Source organism: Podarcis tiliguerta (genome assembly GCF_965153285.1).
Source record: "Podarcis tiliguerta genome assembly, chromosome: 5".
Classification (NCBI taxonomy): Eukaryota; Metazoa; Chordata; class Lepidosauria; order Squamata; family Lacertidae; genus Podarcis; species Podarcis tiliguerta.
The window spans coordinates 82654543-82675394 of NC_139538.1; the positions used below are offsets into that span (position 1 = coordinate 82654543).

Genomic DNA, 20852 nt, shown 5'->3' on the forward strand with positions numbered 1-20852 from the left:
GCTGCCATTCTGAGCAGAGCAATAGTAAGAATTCAAAATATCAGCAAAATTAAAATATTAAAGCCATCAAATCCACCTCACCTCCCCCCAATAAAAAATTAGAGACTTACATGGATGCTTCCTTCCAAAATGCTTCTTGTTTCCAATTCATCCAGTACACTTCCTGAAATTCCAGCCCCGTGCCTGACTAAAAATCAGTATGTAGATTGGTTCTACAACTAGAAAGTTTAACCAACTATAGCAAAGTACAAAGACTCATTGATATATATACACTGCCAGAACATATAAAGAGCTGGAACAGAGTTATGGAAGGAATAAATACCCCTACTTTTACAAAATACAGAAGGGATGTGAGTACTGAGAGACCACCCAAGTTATTACACTGGGTCTGGTTTTTAAATAACTGTCATAGCCACTTGCTATTCACATTCTAAGCAAGATGGAATAATTTATGCAACACCTACTGTATTAAGTTAACTGCACCTAAATAAGTATTTCAACCAACTCTGTAACAACTGCACTGATATATGTCGATGGCAACCTATGGCTTTTAACCTTATTCAGCATGGTCCAGGCCATTTGCAATGGGTACATGACTGCTGCTTTGGGTATTTTGCTTGTCTACTTATTTAAATTGCTTTTATTAACAGTGATGTTACAAGGCAAGCTATGTTTTAATAAAATAGATATAAATAACACAAGTTATACCTGAATTTTCAGGTCAGTTAAAAAGTACATTCTGTGCTATAAAACTAGATTGTGTGTCTTCACTGGCCGGTTACACTGATCATTCTTTTATATTTAGTTACCAAGATATCCAATCCGACATGGCTTTCAAGAGAAAGAAGATATTGAGCCTCCTGCAGAGGGAGAGCTTGCCAATATACTGTAGAAAGAGAGCACGTTCACACCCGCAGCTATCTAAGTTGATAGCTGACATCCAGCTGATAAAAAAGGGGGAATGCTGCACAATACACAGAAATCCTTGGCAGGGAAACAAAGCTCGATTCCTCCAATTTCTCAAAGTTAATGATACTATTTGATTTCTCACACCTGTTTGAAGCAATAATATGCCAACTCTAGATAGCTGAATTACTCCCATGACCTTATATTAACAGAGGACCACCATTTAACAAGCAAAATAACTGCAGGCAAGTTGAAGGATTAAGAAACATTAAGGGACAGGTCAAACAAAAGACACGACGAGTTAATGTCCACAATAAATGTCTACTTGGGTATGCAGTATATGAAAAGCCACTTGTCCAAATGTACATAAATGTTTGTGCGTTTCATAGAGTATGTCATTTTTATGCAGTTCACTAACCAATGCTACTCCAAGGGCTAAGTATGTGGAAGCTTCCACACCTCTTTGCCTTCCTGGTCCGCATGACAAGTGCCAATGTGTTTACTTACTCCAGGAACAAACACTAGCGCAGACACACATATTTCAATGAAAATTGATCTTAGGACTGCTGACTGTTGTAATGACAATCTAAGTTTACATTGTAAATGTTAAATGCTTTACGAGTGTGAATGAGTGGCAAAATGCAATCTTATACATTACCAAAGAATGTGATATTGATAAGCAGCAACATCCTCAATACATTCCCCTACTCTACAAAGGAAAAAAACCAAAAACCAACTTTTATGTAATAGCTGTGCTTTAATCATCAGTGTCCTACAGGTCTACTGAATAATATATGGCAATGATTCGCAGGCTGAATCAGCTCAACGGCAAGGCAGATATACACTAGACTAGAGCGAGCAGAACTGCATGATCTTCCCTCATTTCACACAACAGGAAAAAGCTGGGAATGCCTCCTCGATTTTCTGCTAAGCAAGCTGCCAGAAGTTTTCCTTACATTTGGCATCACCCTTGCAGGAAATCTGAAGAGAGGAATAAAGGTTAGCAAACCTGAAGAACAAACAACTACAACAGTTCCAAGTAATGCAAAAGGCATCTAAAGGAAATTTATAGTAACCCAAAGCTTCTGTCAGGGATGCGGGGGGGGGGGGGCGCTGTGGGTTAAACCACAGAGCCTAGGACTTGCCAATCAGAAGTTCGGCAGTTCGAATCCCGCGACGGGGTGAGCTCCTGTTGCTCGGTCCCTGCTCCTGCCAACCTAGCAGTTCAAAAGCATGTCAAAGTGTAAGTAGATAAATAGGTATCACACTGGCGGGAAGGTAAACGGCATTTCCGTGCGCTGCTCTGGTTCGCCAGAAGTGGCTTAGTCATGCTGGCCACATGACCCGGAAGCTGTACGCCGGCTCCCTAGGCCAATAAACCGAGATTATCGCTGCAACCCCAGAGTCGGTCACGACTGGACCTAATGGTCAGGGGTCCCTTTACCTTTAAAGCTTCTGTCACCTGTTTGGTAGACACACAACAACGTTACTTGGAAAAATACATGCTTACTTTTCAAGTAATTCTAGAGTGTTCCCCAGCACATAAAAGTATACAAACTCAGAAAGCTAACAAGGAAAGGCATTTACTAGTACTGCTACTAAAAAATTACTGAGCATCAATAAAAAAAAAAAACAGATGTGACACCAACTAAAGCAGTATGGATATGATCTTGCAATTTGATCTCTCCTGCAGGAATGAGATATGAAGAATGAAGGAAAAATGGTTTCCCCCTATTTTTTCAATGGGGAAAAATTACATTGAGGAAAAGTGGAAACACTTTTACACAATACTTTATCTCTCTTAAAGAAAATTGGAATATTTGCAAGATCAACTTGTGCAGTGAAGTATAATGCACATATTGTTCATAAACCCTCACGTTAGTTGGGAGTTGTCCCAGGACACAGCAAGACTTGCTTACAGAGAAGATTGCAGGACTCACCTGCAGCCCTGTTATTCTAATTATTTTAAAGCCCTTTCACCACCTCCCTTTACAGCAGCCTGAGAACACAGAACAAAAGCTTTTACAGCTTATGAAAATACTCCAGTAAGATACAATATTGATTGCTGGCACCACTAGCAGCTCTCCTCCAATGCCAAATAGTAGCTGGAAGGCAATTTTCCTCTAGAGCCTGATTTAAAGCAAAAGGGTAAAACCCCTTCATATTCTCTGCCACCCCAATTCTGATTGCCTCTGCAACTGCAAACAGCAGTTTAAAAGATTCCTGCAACACTTGTTTAACAGCTTCATGCAACATGAAGTTTGTCCCAAACCGACTGAGCTTCAAATGCCAATACAGTACAGGCTGTTGTACAAAATGCAACAGCCAGAGCACATGTTGTGAAACAGCATGTTGAACATTTAAGTTGGGGTAGAGGATACCATCTCAAAGGCAGTGATCCTTGGTGGCAAAATAGGCACACCACGAGCCTGGAAGACATAGTCCATATTTTATTTCTAATAAAATTGTAGCCCCATTGGTCAAGTACCCTTACAACATATGCAGGGTTCAAAACTCCCAATGTTCTAGGCACATTTTGCAAGAGGGAATTTCATTAATGCAAGCAGTTTCTGAGCTCTGAGCACAGTACTGCGCCTAGTATTTCAGATTAAAACTGCAGAGTGGAAGGAAAGGAGGACCTTTTTTCTGCCTCCCCACTTCCAGCTACTCTCTGAAGACTGGAGAAGAGACCCTCTTAAGAATATTAGGGGGGTGGGCAGGAGAAGGAGTAGGCTATGTGAAAAATGAACATAATATTTTTGCTGCAGTTTGTTCATTTTCAGCTTTGTATTCTTGTTATAAAAAGTGTGCCTAGACATTCCGTTGCAGCGCCCATAACCTCGGTTTAAGGTGCCACTGAGCTCCTAGCTTCCTATCTCAGTTTCGAACACTGAATAGCTGCTCACCCACAGGGGCTGCAACGAGCCCTATGGGGTGATTTAGAAGCAAGGAGGAAACGATTGGATCCAGGCTTTCCTGAAAGTAGAAAAAGAACAAGGCGATCACACAGAAGCGTCTACCAGCAGCCACACCCCCTGTTGGCGCACATCATCCTGGCAGCCCTGGAAAGGCTGCTTCCCAGACACGAAGGTGCTCTTCAGCGAGCAATTTAAAGCTGCGCCTTCTGCAAAAAAAAATTATGAAAAACAACCCTGCTGGATTAGACTTTTAAAGCTTGGGATGGTTTTTTGGGGGGGGGGGTTGTTATTGGGTTATTGTTGTTGTTTTTCTTCTGATTATGCATTTTGTGGTTTTATATTCTGATTTTATTGTGTGAACCGCCCCGAGACCTCAGAGTATAGGGCGGTATATAAATTCAACAAATGAAAGTAAATAAATAAATAAAAATAATAAATAAAGTGTCATCCAGCCTACCAGTCTTGAGTCCGGAATACCCCAGGAAGCTCAGAAGCAAGACAGAGATACCCCCCCCCCACCAAGTGCTGGAGCAGGGCTGTTTTGCACCCCTACATTAGCCTATTTTGCAGCCTTAGACCAGGCTGTTTGCACCCTTAGACAATGTTATTTTGATTGATTCTACTTCCATGCCGCTTTTTATTCAAATCAACCCCCAAGCGGCTTACAAACAAAAGATAAAAATAACATAATGGAGCTTCACGAATACTGTACTGCATAAATGGTATAGAATACTTAACAAATCATCGGTAAAACAACTCCAAACCCCAGATAAAACATTTACCATCTATGTTAATAGCATTAATAAAACAGCTAAAAAAATAAGCTAGCAGGCTACTTTGCACCCTGAGACTAGCCTACTTTGCACCCTTTGGCTCTTTTGCACCCTTGGGCAAGGCTACCTATTTGTACCCCTCCAATAAATAAATCTCTAACTTCGTTTTTCAAAAGTAGATATCTTGCAGAAACGATAGCATCCTTCAAAATATAAAATCATTCGAAACACGCGCCCCGACAGCTAGAACCCGCCACCCCCCTTTTCTTCGGCTCCCTCAGGAGAAGCAGCAGCTGAGCCTGCCAAGGGTAGACTGCTCCCGGCTGTGGAAGCTCCCTTCGGCTCCACACAGCAGCCGTTGCTGAAGGCAGAGCCGGCCAGCCGGCCAGCGAACGAAACCCGCCTCCGCCGCCTCCCCTTCTTCACACACCCCTCAGAAGCCGAAACTCCCCTCGCAAGCGCCTTGGCGGCGGCGAGGCCGAACCAGCCGGAACCTACCAACTCCCTCCTCGCCGGGCGACGCGGCCCCGCTACGTGTCGGCAGGCAGAGGCCGAGGGCTTCGTTGCTGCTTCTTCTTCTGCCGCCGCCGGTGCGCCTTCGCCATCGCACGGAGGAGTCGCCGCTGGGACTGAGGCGGCTGTGAGGCTGCGGCGGCAGCGACGGCGGAGCAGCTCGACCCTGCCAGGCAACCGGCCCACCCACTCACCAACTGGGCGCGGCCACGTGGCGGAAAAGGCGGGGCCAAGCACTGACGCAGCTTCCGCGAGAAAAACAAACAAACAAGGGGACGAGTCGGCAAGCGGAAGTGGGCGGGGCCGGCGGGAGCCACGCCCACGTCACCCACCCACCCGCCTCGCTAGTGCGCAGAGGATTCGCGTGCATCCTGTGAGTAAACGGTAGTACATATGCTTGGCTTAAAGCAAATAAACAGCAGTCTGGTGCAATACATCTATTTTGGTATTTGTTTTCCTTATTGACAAAGTAATAATTATAAATATATAAGAATAAAAATGTGACCATTCCATTGTAACTATCCAAGCTCCCAAAATATCAAGACCTCTTGCGATGGTTTGAACCCCTTTCCGTTTTAACAGTACACATTCGACAAACACCCTCCATATCATTTCTCCTGCATATTCCCCGTCTTACCTTAATGGCACATGTCAATTTATCATTAATAGCTATATCCCACACCTTTATAGAATTTTCCCATTTTATATTCTGCTTGCCCCTTTGTTAATTTTCTTCTTATTTTATTTTGACAAAGTAATAATCATAAATAATTGAGAATAAAAATGTGTACCCCGCCCCCGAGACCATTCAGTTGTAACTATCCAGCCTCCCAAAATTTCAACACCTCTTGCGGTGGTTTTACCTCCTTTCCGTTTTAACAGTACAAATTCTACAACACCTTCCAGATCTCCTCAAAATCATTTCTCCTGCATATTCCCCAGCTTACCTTAATGGCACGGGTTAATTTATCATTAATGGCTACTGTATATCCTGCACCTCTGTATCCCATTTTCTATTCTGCTTGCTCCTTCCACTTCCCAGCTGTCATAATTCGTGTGATGCAATGCATATTTCTGAAGATCTTAGCATTAAATCTCAGCACGGGATACCCAAGGCATGATGAATAACAGCAACAACTAGGAAAAGGTAGAGATGACATTTTACAAGGACAGGAAGAAACACCTCGGACAGAATTAATTGCCCCACACAGGAAGAACGAGGATATAGTTTGAATGCCTCACTTGTAGTTCTATAAATCATTTAATGTGTCAACACAAATGGAAGTTATTACTATTGCAGTTGTTGTTTAAAGGTATTATGATGATGACCAGAATGTAATGGAAATTACTAAGATTTTGGAACGCAGAAAATAAAATCAATCATCAATTCTCGCACGTGGGTGGCCACCTAAATGATATAATTTAGTATTTAAATGATTGGTTTTAGTAATGTTATTATAAGTTGGTACTGTTATAACGAGGCTATTATTGGAATATAATAAAAAACTAATAAAAATTATTATTAAAAAAATAACAATCTCAGGACAGGGTATTGGACTAGATGGGCCCCTGGCTTATTCCAGCAAGCTCTTCTTAGGTTCTGAATATTCCTTTCTCCTCCTCCTCCTCTTCTTATTCTTACAAATATCACCCTTTGCAAAAAGGAAAAAAAAAGCTCCATCTTATCCTCTGTATAGCTCACCTAAGGCTTGCAACATCTTTTCTCGCGCTGTTGCTCAACTTGGCAGCCAGGGGTCCAGAGAAAAAAACCTAAAAAATAAAATAAAAAATGCCTGTCCAATAATGTCTGAATGAAGAGTGCTTGCTTGAGAGGGAATTAATAGCTCCTGTGCAAGAGAACGCATGAGACTGGAGAGATCATCTCTGGCAGAAATCATGCTCCTGTGTATTTCCTCTTCTGTTCAGCAGACTTTGCCTTTCAGCTACAATGACCATTGCTGAATGCCCATTTGACTTCAGGGTGTGCAAAAATGGCACCTCCTATCCAAGCTTTGATTTAACACGTTGCATGCTTTGCTACTGCCCAGCACCTGTCCAATAAGTTCAAAATGACAAGCACGCAGCCTGAGAGAGCGCATTAAACAAGCAAGCCTGGACCACTTTCTCAGGTTTCAGAGGGGACAGTTGCTACTTTAATAAGGATGGCTGAAGAGTGTGTCTCCCTCTCCAAAGACCCTGAGTGTTCTGGAACATCCACAGCTGAGACCCCCACTCTTAAAGATCTAGAACAGCTCCTGAATACTGGGAGGTCTTCCTGTAACCATGTTGATGAAGTATGGCCTAACCTTTTCTTAGGAGACCAGTAAGTATATCTCTGTGGAACAGCTCAGCATTTTTTTGGCAGTGCTTAAGAGCTCCTCCAACGTAACTACTGCAGCCAAGTCAATGCTCCTTCCAAGGAATGCGTCGTTCTGTGATCTGGTTGGGTCCGGAACCTTGTTATGCATGACTGTACCTCATTTAAACCAATGGGGCATTCTGACACATAACCGGTGGTAGGATTGCACATCATCGTGGCTTCTTTGAGAAGGCAGTCTTGCAATTAATTGTTACACAGCCTAAGCAATTTATGTATTTTATTTCATGTGCATTCTGAATGCCACACAGAATCTGTTGAATAGTGGGTAGACATGGCAGATGACACAGCGATTTCTCCAAAGCAGCTCTTTATTTTGTAAGCTGGAACAGAACTGAACAGCAAACAGCTCAGCCGGCCTGCTTTTATAGGCAGCCGGCTGTCAACATTGTAGCAACAACAACCTGCCTAAAATAACTGACGTGGACCTGAGTGAAAACTATCTACAGTATCCCCCTGCTGGCCCAGGGTGAGAACTCCAGTACATAACAGAATCTGTAACAAAATGTTGGATTCTTCAGTGCATCACCTTTCTTCCCACCACCTATTCCTCACAGTTGCGGTGACACATGGCTGAAGGCCATGCAGTTGGTATATGAAAAAGGTGAAAGAGTTCAGTCAGTGTGGCTTCCGTCCCCTTCAGAGTGACCTAGTCCTCCCTTGTGACTTCTCATTACCTTTGCCTGACTGTTTCGGTTGCTTTAATTGTCTAGCTCTGATTCCAGTGCAAACACACATCTAGACTTGTTTATTCATTCCCAGTAACCAATTATCTGTCACATTTCCGGTGAGGCTACCGGAACCCTAAACCTGACACCACAGTTGCTTCCAAGTCCATGGAAAGGAGGAGGAGTTTGGATTTGATACCCCGCCTTTCACTCCCCTTCAGGAGTCTCAAAGCGGCTAACATTCTCCTTTCCCTTCCTCCCCCACAACAAACTCTCTGTGAGGTGAGTGGGGCTGAGAGACTTCAAAGAAGTGTGACTGGCCCAAGGTCACCCAGCAGCTGCATGTGGAGAAGCAGGGAATCAAACCCGGTTCACCAGATTACGAGTCTACCACTCTTAACCACTACACCACACTGGCTCTCTGAAAGGAAAACAGGACTCTTCTTGTATCTGTCTGCCTCTCACTTTCTGTTTTGTCTTTTCTTCAGTGTTACGGCGCACAGCAGATTTGGTTTATGGAAAATGGGCATTACCCATGTTTTAAATGCTGCACACGGCAAAATATTTTGCCATGAATCCCATGATTTTTATGGCACAACGATTGAATACTATGGTGTACCGGCCGATGACCTTCCTGATTTTGATATGACTCCATATTTTTACCCCGCGGCAGAATTTATACACAAAGCCTTGACCACACCAGGAGGTAGAGAAGCAACATTCATCACAAATGTTAATATTATGTTGTGTTGTGTTGGCAATTTGGTACTTCACTGCTATTTCTTTCTGGAGAGCTGGAAGTTAGGGGCGGATTGGCAGCTCTAGTGTTGCTGTTGGGTTTGTACCTTATAGTCTCATGGACTTAAATAGCAGATACTTAAGGTTATGTTTAATTCTCCCAGAGCAATAAATAGAATACAATAATAATGACAATAATAAAATTTATACCCCGCCACTGTGTGTGGCTTCCAACAAAATATTAAAATACAATAAAGCATCAGACTAAAGAGGGCTGCCTTCAGATCTGATAGTCAGATAGTTGTTTATTTCCTTGACATCTGATGGGAGGGCATTCCACAGGGCAGGCGCCACTACTGAGAAGGCCCTCTGTCTGGTTCCCTATAACTTCGCTTCTCGCAGTGAGGGAACCGCCAGAAGGCCCTCGGAGCTGGACCTCAGTGTCTGGGCTGAACGATGGGGGGTGGAGATGCTCCTTCAGGTAAACTGGGCCAAGGCCATTTGGGGCTTTAAAGGTCAGCATCAACACTTTGAATTGTGCTCAGAAACGTACTGGGAGCCAATGTAGGTCTTTCAGGACCAGTGTTACGTGGTCTCGGCAGCCACTCCCAGTCACCAGTCTAGCTGCCGCATTCTGGATTAGTTGTAGTTTCTGAGTCACCTTCAAAGGTAGTCCCACGTAGAGCACATTGCAGTAGTCTACGCGGGAGATAACCAGAGCATGCACCACTCTAGTGAGACAGTCTGTGGGCAGGTAGGGTCTCAGCTTGTGTACCAGATGGAGCTGGTAGACAACTGCCCTGGACACAGAATTGACCTGCGCCTCCATGGACAGCTGTGAGTCCAAAATGACTCCCAAGCTGTGTACCTGGTCCTTCAGGGGCACAGTTACCCCATTCAAGACCAGGGAGTCCCCCCCCACACACACCCCGTCCCCCCAAAAGAGTACTTCTGTCTTGTCAGGATTCAACCTCAATGTATTTGTGCCTGACTTTGGCAGTTCTTACTCAGCTGCAACAGATAGCATCCCTCTCCTGTTTCTTCATTTCATCAATTGCAACAGTACCATCCAATTGATTCTCCTAGCTCATAGGACTCCCAAATAAGATTATGGCTACAGTGCTGGGAGTAGGCAGCCTGGGTTCCAATCCTAACCAATTTTACCCAGTAGTAAGCAAGTGAATTCAATGCCGGTTATGCCCAGGTAAGTGGGGTAATGATTGCAACCTGTTCCCCATGCCAGTTTTGTTTTTTGATAAAAAAATATTGAATAAGAAAAACAAACAATACACAGAGAGAAAACGAATAAACAGTAACAGGCTAATAAAAATTCGACACAAGGAGCTTTTGATAATAAAGTCAAAAGAAACATAACAAATCAGGGAGCGAATGAAATGGGTACAATTATAAAATTATAAATGGAGTATAAAACACAGTTTACATTGTGTTTACATTCTCTTTTATTGAAGAGAAAGAAAAAAGAAAGGTTTCGCCTGTTATAGACACCACCAAACAAAATCATATTTTGAAGGAATTCACTTGTTTTTTACCCTGTGTGTTTGTTTTGCGAGTGTGGATTAAGCCCAAGCAGATCTCAATTAACCAAAACTTCACACAAGCTGTGTAGAGTAGAGCCCCGCAATTTAGGTATAAATGAGAAAAAGCTCCCTAATTGGAGACTAAACGTATTCAGTATTACCGTAGCTGTTGGGATTAGAGGCAACAATTGTTAAAAGCACGTACTTATTTAGGAAACATTTGAATTCTCTTTCTTTGGTAGTTTAAAATTCCGCCTTTAAAGATGCTTTAAAAAACAACAACACGTTTTCTTCGTTTGCAGCTAAAATCTTCGTGCACTGTGCAGTGGGGATAAGCAGGTCGTCTTCGTTGGTGCTAGCATACCTCATGATTTACCATCGCTTCTCTTTGGTTGAAGCCATTCAGGCAGTGAAAGAACATCGGTGGATTTTCCCCAATCAAGGGTTTCTGAAGCAACTGAGAAATTTGGACCTTCAGCTAAACAAAAAAAGCACTAAGCAAGAAAGCAAGGAAACAAATGCCTGATGATCAGGAAAGCAGGTTATTTTCAAGCCTCAGTGTCATGGGATGTTTTCATTAAAGTGTGTTCTTCGTTGTCTTTTTCTATCATCAGTCTGTGCTCTCTCCTTTTGGCTTCGTCCTTATTTTTTAAAAAAAATTATCAGATTTTCTATGGTATGATAAAATAAAAATATGCAAGGAGAGAGAGGGGGGTAAAGGACCTCTGGACGCTTATGTCCAGTCAAAGGCGACTATGGGATTGCTGGGAGTCAATGTAGGTCTTTCAGGACTGGTATTAGATGGTCCAGGGACTGCTCCCAGTTACCAGTCTACCTGCCGCACTCTGGATTAATTGTAGTTTCTGGGTCACCTTCAAAGGTAGCCTCACGTAGAGCGCATTGGAGTCCAATCAGATGAATGGCGCTGGGAGCTTACCTTCAAATGCACCTATCAGTGGTTCCAAGTCAGCATCCTTTTTTGAACAGTGGTCAGCCTAATGCTTCTGGGAAGTACAGAACTGGGCCCTGAAGGGAACAGCCTTCTCCCACTTGCGGTATCCAGCAACTAGTCTTCAGAAGTACTGTATTTTTCGCTCTATAAGATGCACCAGACCACAAGACGCACCTAGTTTTTGGAGGAGGAAAACAAGAAAAAAAATATTCTGAATTTCAGAAGCCAGAATAGCAAGAGGGATCACTGTGCAGCGAAAGCAGCAATCCCTCTTGCTGTTCTGGCTTCTGGGATAGCTGCGCATCCTGCATTCGCTCCATAAGACGCGCACACATTTCCCCTTACTTTTTAGGAGGGGAAAAGTGAGTCTTATAGAGCAAAAAATACGGTAAACTTTATCTGTGGGGATTCTACTAAGCTATCGTGGCTTAGAGTTATTGATAGACCTGTACGAGCTGTCTCATATTTAGGCAGCATGGGAATGGGTTATTACCCCTTTTATTTCAGAGTATTGTGACATTAAATCCTTGGTTCTACAACTTGATCAGCCATTGTGCTGAAGCCACAAAATCATCGGTTTAAAAATAAAGACATATACAGTATCTGAGGGAGACATTTGTATTGAAAGTGTTGGTGTACTATTTTGTTGTTTTTCTTAAAAAAAAACCCACAGCAAATGCTGTTAAAACATTTTGCTTTTCTGCAATTTAACCTTGAATGTTTCCAAGTGTCAGCCACATATTCGGACCTTGTTGAAATCTTGCTCTCTTCTGAAATCAAATTCCCCCCAACCTGCTCTAAAATATGAAATAGTGCATCAGCGTTTTAAATTGTCAGCTCAGGTGGATTCACTGATGAGCAATATAATATCGGCAAGCACAGCAGGAGTATAGAACCCTTAATAAATAACAGTTTTGCTGCTTGTGTTGCTCAAAATCCGTAAGCCGGCTAGGAGAAGAAGTGATCTTCGGAAGCATCATAATCCACTTACTGTTCTGCCTCGCCATTACCATGTCTTTCAGAATCTCCTGGTCCATTTGTCAAGACTTAGCTCTACAATCTGGAATCAGACTTTACTTTTTGTGATGAACAGGTTTGTCTTTGTGCGTAAGACATATAAAACTCATTGCACCTTGGGCGTTCTTCCTAATCCACAATCCTTGTGTTGCTCAGCTTGGCAGCCAAGGGTCCAGAGCAAAAACCCCTCAAAAAAATGCCTGTCCAAACCATGGCAATAATGTCTGAATGAAGAGTGCTTGATTGAAAGGCAGTTGGAGTTCCTGTGCAAGAGAATGCATGAAACTGGAGATATCATCTCTCTCTCTCTCTCTCTCTCTCTCTCTCTCTCTCTCTCTCTCTCTCTCACACACACACACACACACACACACATATATATATATTCTGTTTTACAATTTAAAATACTCATTTTACATCCTTAAGATATCAATGACTTCCCTTCCTCTCTTTCCATGCTTCATTTTACATACCATAAATCCCTGCATACAGTGGTACCTTGGGTTACAGACGCTTCAGGTTACAGACGCTTCAGGTGGCAGACTCCACTAACCCAGAAATACTACCTTGGGTTAAGAACTTTGCTTCAGGATGAGAACAGAAATTGTGCGGTGGTGGCAGCGGGAGGCCTCGTTAGCTAAAGTGGTACCTCAGGTTAAGAACAGTTTCAGGTTAAGAACGGACCTCCAGAACGAATTAAGTTCTTAACCCGAGGTACCACTGTATTTTACAAAAAATATACCAATCAAGTATTCCATTATTGCATCCATCAAAACTTATTTACACTGTTGAATTTATCTCAATGCTGCCAGCGTTTTCAGTTTAATGCAATTATTCCCCATATATTCAATAAACGTTTTCCAATCTTCTTTAAATGTATGCTCTTCTTGTTCTCTTATTCTATATGTTAAGTCTGCAAGTTGCGCATATTCTGTCAACTTAAGTTGCCATTCTTCTTTGGTTGGGACCTCACTCGTTTTCCATTTTGGGGCTAAGAAAACACGGGCCGTAGTAGCAGCATACATAAATAACCTTTTTTGACAACTGGGAATTTCAGTCTGAATTATCCCCAACAAAAAGGACTCTGGTTTTTTGGGAAAGTACTTCTGAACATTTCCCCCCAATTCATTATGGATCATTTCCCAATATTCTTTTAACCTTTTATAAGTCAACCACATATGAAAGAACGTTCCCTCCACGTCTTTGCATCTCCAGCACTTATCCGATTCAGTCTTATACATCTAAGTAAACCTACTTGGAGGCAAGGACCATCTGTAAATCATTTTCAAGTAGTTCTCCTCTGAATAATAACATGCTGTAAACTTAAAAGTCGCTTTTCCAGAATTTCCCCCAGAGGTTAAAATCTATATTGTGCCCTATATCTATTGCCCATTGTATCATTAAGGCTTCAACAAGCTCGTCTTTTGTTTCCCAAGACTGGAGTTGTGGTTTGAGGACCCGATCCCCGCTTTGTGGAATGAAGACACACAGACCCAGAGTATAAGGTTAATGGGCAAGAAAAGGCCACAACTTTATTGATTACAGCAAGTGAGAAGGTATTGGCTTAGGCATTGGACCACGACAGATTGACTCCACCCACTCGGAGAGGCGTGAGGCCAAAGGGGGTTTATTCACCAGAAGGTGGAGCCTGTTGATGCTAATACAACGATAAGCTCCCCCCTGATGTCACCGAGGGTTGTGCCATGGCCACCCGCCACACAGGCATCGGACAGGATCCACGACCGCCGGATTCCTTTAATGAAATACCCAAATTTGAAGGGGTAGGCGATGGCCACACCTAGCCCTTCCACACACCATCAACACATTCCAATGCCTAACCGCCACCCAAGCCCGACGAGAAGGCGGAAAATGAGGCGGAATGGTTGGCACAGCAGTAAGTTAAACTGCAAACCACGCCCCCTCCAAGCCGCCTGGTTGGGCGCTTACCTGTGGGCGTGGTGCGCCAGCCAGGTGAGTGGGGCAGGGGGCGTAACGCCCCCTACATGATGCAGAAATCACGTCCTGCCCACAACACCTCCCCTCTTGGATGAGGAGAGGCTATATCATCTCTGGCAGAAATCATGCTCCTGTGTGTGCGATGGAGGCCGTTGCTGAATGACTGTTTGCCTTCAGGGTGTGCAAAAATGGCACCTCCTTTCCAAGCTTTGATTTAGCACGTTGCATGCTTTGCTACTGCCCAGCACCTGTCCAATAAATTCAAAATGACAAGCACACAAGCTAAAAGAGCGCATTAAACAAGCAAGCCTGGACCACTTTCTCAGGTTTCAGAGGGAAGAGTTGCTACTTTAATAAGGATGGCTGAAGAGTGTGTCTCACTCCCCAAAGACCCGGAATGTTCTGAAACATCCACAGCTGAGACCCCCACTCTTAAAGATCTAGAACAGCTCCTGAATACTGGGAGACCTTCCTGTAACCATGCTGATGAAGTATGGCCTAACCTTTTCTTGGGAGATCTGTAAGTATACGTCCGTGGAACGGCTCAGCGTTTTTTGGGCAGTGCTCAAGAGCTCCTCCAACGTAACTACTGCAGCCAAGTCAATGCTCCTTCCAAGGAATGCGTCATTCTGTGATCTGGTTGGGTCCAGAACCTTGTTATGCATGACTGTACCTCATTTAAACCAATGGGGCTTCCTGACACATGACTGGAGGAAATTGCACCTTAACATGTTATCTGATTTTTACAAGACAGTCTTGCAATTAATTGTTAAGGAGCCCGAAGCAGTTTATCTTTTTTATTTTGTGCGTTCAGAATGCCACACAGAATCTGGAACAAAATGTTGGATTCTTGAATTTATCATCTTACTTTTTCTTCCAAAAAGCCATTTCTAGCCCCCACAAGTTGCGAAGAGACATGGCTGAAGGCAAAAGAGTTCAGTCAGTGTGGTTTCCGTACCCTTTAGAGCAGTGCTTTTTTCTGGGGGGATGCAGGGGGGCACATACCCCTAAACATTTTGTGAATCTAAGTTTGGCCTCATTGAGGGGCAGTATTTCAATATGAGTAGGAAAATGAGAGTACCCCTAAACATTTTTTTTTAGAAAAAAAAGCACTGCTTCAGAGACCTAGTACTCCCTTGTAGCTTCTCATTGCCTTCCCCTGGCTCTTTGGGTCATTTCAATTGCCTCGCTCTGGTGGCGCTGTGGGTTAAACCACAGAGCCTAGGACTTGCCGATCAGAAGGTCAGCAGTTTGAATCCCCGTGACGGGATGAGCTCCCATTGCTGGGTCCCTGCTCCTGCCAACCTAGCAGTTCGAAAGGACATCAAAGTGCAAGTAGATAAATAGGTACCGCTCCGGCGGGAAGGTAAACGGCATTTCCATGCGCTGCTCTGGTTTGCCAGAAGTGGTTTAGTCATGCTGGCCACATGACCTGGAAGCTGTACGCCGGCTCCCTCGGCCTATAAAGCGAGATGAGCACCGCAACCCCAGAGTCGGTCACGACTGGACCTAATGGTCAGGAGTCCCTTTACCTTTACCTTTAACTCCAGCATAAAGCCATGTCTTTATAGATCTGTCCAGTTCTGGTGAGGCTGAGCCCACAGACGTTTTGGGAGTAAGCAAGCCCAGCGAGCATTCTCAAGCTGATGGTATCCAGGCCGGGATGACAGTGTTTCTGTCAAAGGTCAGGAACCATGAACTGGCAAACAAGGGCAAAAGACATGGAGAGATCACTGGGAGGAAACCAGGTATTCCAACGGATTCCTTGGTCTTTTTTTAGAAGGCATGGACCTGCCTACCTCCTCCTGGCTCTACTTGCTTCCCAAGGACCATAGCAATTTAAAGGGACTGTCCTGCAGCCTGGAATCTAGCATGCCGCCATCTCACTTCTATTTTCTGGCTGGGTGCATTGTCCATTGTTGTGATCGGGTCTTGAGGAATAGGAGGCCCTTGGTGGCGAGGGCAGTGGCACCCTGAGGGTTATGTGGGCTACAGTCTCAAGGGAAAGTGGCTCAGGGGATTCTGTACTAGGGTCTTATTTAAATATTTCATTTATACCCTGCTTCTCTTCCAAGGGGCTCAAGATGGCCTACACGATTCTTCCCACTCCCCATTTTATCCTCCCAATAACCCAGTAGGGCAGGTTAAGGCTGAGAATTGGTGAATGGCCAAAGTCACCTAGCGGGCTACATGGCTAAGTGGGGATTTGAACTCTGGTCTCTCAGGTCCTAGGCCTGACTCCTTAACCACTAGACCACACTGGCTCCCAAGTCCATTGATGCGCTTAACAGATTTAGTGCCTAACCCTAAAATTCAGGGACATCCAAGGAAGCCAGATGATGGAAGATTCAGGACAAAGTACTTCTTCACATAATAAGACATTAAATTATGAGATCTGCTCCCACAAAGAGCAGTGATAGCCACACCCTTGGATGGCTTTAAAAGAGAATTGGGCAAATTCATGGAGGACAAGGCTATCAATGGCTGCTAACCCCAATGGCTATGTTCTGCCATCCGTGTCTGAGGCAGTATAATTCTGAATACCAGTTGGTATAGTGTAGTGTATTGTAGTGGTTAAGAGCGGTAGTCTTGTAATCTGGGGAACCGGGTTCGCGTCTCCGCTCCTCCACATGCAGCTGCTGGGTGACCTTGGGCCAGTCACACTTCTCTGAAGTCTCTCAGCCCCACTCACCTCACAGAGTGTTTGTTGTGGGGGAGGAAGGGAAAGGAGAATGTTAGCCGCTTTGAGACTCCTGAAGGGGAGTGATAAAGTGGGATATCAAATCCAAACTCTTCTTCTTCTTCTTCTACTTCTTGCTGGAAACCATAGAGGGGAGAATGAATTTGAGCTCAGATCCTGCTTCATGCTTCCCAGAGACATCTAAGTAGCCAATGTGAGAACAGCATGTTGGACCAGATGGACCATTGGCTTATTCCAGAATGTTCATTCATTACATCATAATTGAATTTTCTCTTCCATAACGTGGGAGATTTTCTCCATACCATAAGTGGACCTGAGCCACAAATCAGAGGGAGAAGCCTGAAAGCAAAACAGGATTCTTCTCCTACCTGTTAAGTCTGTCTCTCACTTTGTGTTTCATTTTTCTCTCTCCAGCGTTATGGCCCACAACAGATTTGGTTTGTGGAAAATGGGCATCAGCCATGTTTTAAATGCTGCACACGGCAAAATATTTTGCCAAGGATCCCACGAGTTTTATGGCACAACGATCGAATACTATGGTGTACCAGCCTTTGACCTTCCTGATTTTGATATGACTCCATATTTTTACCCCGCGGCAGAATTCATACACAAAGCCTTGAACACACCAGGAGGTAGGGAAGCAACATGCGCCACAAATGTTCATATTATGTTGTGTTGTGTTGGCAATTTGGTACTTCACTGCCATTTCTTTTGGAGAGCTGGAGATTAGGGGAAGATTTTCAGCTGTCTCATTGCTCTTGGGTTTACTTGATGGCCGCCCTGTGGGGATCACTGAGCATCTTTTGCCCTATGCCTCTTCCGCAACCTTCTCTTTGTTTCCAGGCAGAGATTCTTTGCTTCTTAAATTCTCTGCCTACCTCCTGATTCCATTTCTCTACTCATATGTATGCTCATCTGGTTCCCATTTCCTTTTTATTGGTACATAGCCATAACGTATTGAGGTTCCAGGTGTCTCCAATGCCTGTGTGTCATTATCTACCCTCCTCTCGCATTATATATCAACACTGGAGTGCCTGATCAACTTGATGTCACTTTGCCATGACACATTGGAAACCATGTTTAAATCTTCTGTCCTTTGTCACTGTTGTTTTTCTGGACATGGGTGGCACTGTGGTCGAAGCCACAGAGCCTCCTGGACTCGCCAATCAAAAGGTCAGCAGTTCTAATCTGTGCAACAGGGTGAGCTCCCATTGCTCTTTCCCAGCTCCTGCCAATCTAGCAGTTCGAAAGCACACCAGTGCAAATAGATAAATAGGTACCGCTGCAGCAGGAAGGTAAACGGCGTTTCTGTGTGCTCTGGTTCCCGTCATGGTGTCCTGTTGTGCCAGAAGTGGTTTAGTCATGCTGGCCACATGACCTGGAAATCTGTCTGTGGACAAACACTAGCTCCCTCGGCCTGAAAGCAAGATGAGTGCCGCAACCTCATAGTCGCCTTTGACTGGACTTAACCGTCCAGGGGTCATTTAACTTTACCGTTTACTGTTCTTTTATGCTCCGGTGGCAAAAGAGCTGTGAGTTTTTATCACTGCTTGAGAAAAAACAACATAAGAACCCCTGTTGCCCAAAAGAACTAGATTCACTGTTCTTTCGATCTTGTCCTAAGTACATTTTGAAACTGCAGTTTATCCCAGCACTGAAAATTCATCAGAATCCAACAAAGAAAACTGTTAAACGTGCGCACACACAAATACATACATACAGTGCTTTTTTTCTGGGGGGATGCAGGGGTAAACATACCCCTAAATATTTTGTGAATCTAACGGGAGAAGAAACTAAAATTTTTAAAAATTTTGGTTGCTTCTCTAGCATGGTGAATCGTCAGTTCTGTTGCTACCCCTGATGGCGGCTAAATTTCCTTTCCTGGTGTTTCCTGAGTCTCAGATGGAAGCGAGCATTCAATGTGTGAAACAGTGTGGAATGTGGCTGTGTGGTGTTTTACTGATGAAAGTTTGGCCTCATTGAGGGGCAATATTTCAACACGAGTAATGCATGTTGTTTGTACTTTTGTCCATTTACTGTATTAAATTTTTCCCAATTTGAACGATAAAATGGTGATTTTCTTGAGTCAAAATGAGAGCCCCCTAAACATTTTAAAAGAAAAAGATCACTACACACACACACACATATATACTGAAAATCTGAGCAATCATTAATTTCTGCCAAACATTGATTTCAGCTAAACTGTGAAGTAAGCCCAAGAAGATTTCCATTAACTTGACACAAACGATGTACTGTAGGGCCCCACATTTAGGCATAAATGAAGATAATATCAGAATTGGGGACTAAATTTATCCAGTATTAATGTAACTGCAGAAAGTTAAATGTACCTGTTTCAGAAATGGTTGAATTCTGTCTTCTCTGTAGTTTAAAAATGCCATCTTTTAAGATGATAAACAAATGTGGTTTACTTCATTTTCAGGCAAAATCTTCGTGCACTGCGCAGTGGGGATAAGCCGGTCGTCTTCGTTGGTGCTGGCATACCTCATGATTTACCATCACTTCTCTTTGGTTAAAGCCATTCAGGCAGTGAAAGAACGTCGGTGGATTTTCCCCAACCGAGGGTTCCTGAAGCAACTGAGAAATTTGGACCTTCAGCTCAGCAAATAAAGCACTAAGCAAGCCCCCCCGGTGATCAGGAACACAAGTTATTTTCAAGCCTCCCTGTCCTGGAATGTTTTCATTAAAATGTGTTCATTGCAGTATTTTTCTAATAGTAGCCACGCTACTAGAAATAATGGCTATTTCGAGGGGTGTTAGCAGGGTCCACCCAAGAGACAAGGCGAGCCCCCAACACCCACCAAAAGCAACCTCTACAGCGAACTCTCGGCAAACCAATGAACCCCTCTCCTCCATTAGGATGGACTTTCTTACAAATAAGCAGTTCAATAGTGGGGAAGCTTGTCTTGGAAAGAAATGGACTCCCCTTCTTTAGAGGTTTTTAAGCAGAGGCTGGATTACCACTTATCAGGAATGCCGCAGAAATGGGTTTCCTACATTAGCATGGGATTGAACTACAGTGGTACCTTGGTTCTCAAACACCTTGGTACTCAAACACCTTGGTACTCAAACGCCTTGGTACTCAAACGCCTTGGTTCTCAAATACTGAAAATCTGCAAGCAAGAGTTCCAGTTTTCAAATGTTTTTCGGAAGCCAAACGTCCGATGCGGCTGTCATCTATTGTTTCCAGGGCATCTGCACCAATCAGAAGCTGCGCCATGGTTTTTGAACATTTTGGAAGTCAAATGGGACGGATTAACTTTGGGCTTTTTTTTTTTTTTTTTTTGCTATTTTGCGTTTTGGTTTTTGAGGCTTTTTTTGGTTGATTTGTTTTTGTGACTGTGTGGAACCCAGTTCAGTTACTGGCTGATTGTGTGACTGCGGAAATGAGTAAAAGCCCCCCATCCAAACAATGACTATCATCGGTGCAGGTAAGGAAAAAAATGTAATTTTAATTTTTATCATCTACAATACTGTCTTATTTATTTTTTAGTACAGTACATTGATTATTGCTTTCATTTTATGTATGGATCAATGGTCTCGCTAGGTAGTGAAAACCATGTTAAATTGCTGTTTTAGGAGTTGTTTTTAAAAGTCTGGAATGGATTAATCCGTTTTGCATTACTTTCTATGGGAAAGCGCACCTTGGTTTTGGAACGCTTTGGTTTTGGAACGGACTTCTGTAACCGAGTAAGTTTGAGAACCAAGGTACCACTTTAGATCACTTCCCAGGACCCTTTGAAATCTATGATTTACGATCTTCCATAACGATCTTCAGAG

At 43.6% G+C, this 20852-nt stretch overlaps 2 protein-coding genes across 6 annotated transcripts in view; one reads left to right on the top strand and one right to left on the bottom strand.

Annotated features, from left to right (window-relative positions):
• The window catches only part of SAMD8 (sterile alpha motif domain containing 8), a 38226-nt gene extending 18682 nt beyond the window's left edge, over window positions 1-19544 (bottom strand). The window contains exons 1-2 of one of the 4 annotated variants that reach the window (XM_083440522.1): window positions 19403-19544; window positions 15892-16052 (exon numbers count right to left, since the gene is read on the bottom strand). In XM_083440522.1, coding sequence (XP_083296648.1) covers window positions 15892-15906 — 15 coding nt within the window. In that variant the 5' untranslated portion in view covers window positions 15907-16052; window positions 19403-19544. Of the gene's footprint in view, window positions 1-2172; window positions 2369-4281; window positions 4953-5091; window positions 5278-15891; window positions 16053-19402 lie in introns of those variants that run through there. The other 3 variants (XM_083440525.1, XM_083440523.1, XM_083440524.1) reach the window with 3 other exon arrangements.
• On the top strand, window positions 7012-19682 carry LOC310677496 (dual specificity protein phosphatase 13A-like; the record flags this gene model as incomplete). 2 transcript variants are annotated; one of them, XM_083440645.1, is made up of 3 exons in its annotated part: window positions 7012-7433; window positions 8644-8861; window positions 10734-11038. In XM_083440645.1, the coding sequence occupies exons 1-3, from the start codon at window positions 7273-7275 to the stop codon at window positions 10955-10957; spliced, it is 603 nt and encodes a 200-aa protein (XP_083296771.1). In that variant the 5' UTR covers window positions 7012-7272. The 2 variants fall into 2 exon arrangements, with proteins under 2 accessions (XP_083296771.1, XP_083296772.1); XM_083440646.1 differs by lacking the exons at window positions 8644-8861; window positions 10734-11038 and adding exons at window positions 17469-17686; window positions 19495-19682 and having other exon boundaries at window positions 7217-7433.
• Window positions 19683-20852: the final 1170 nt, after the last annotated feature.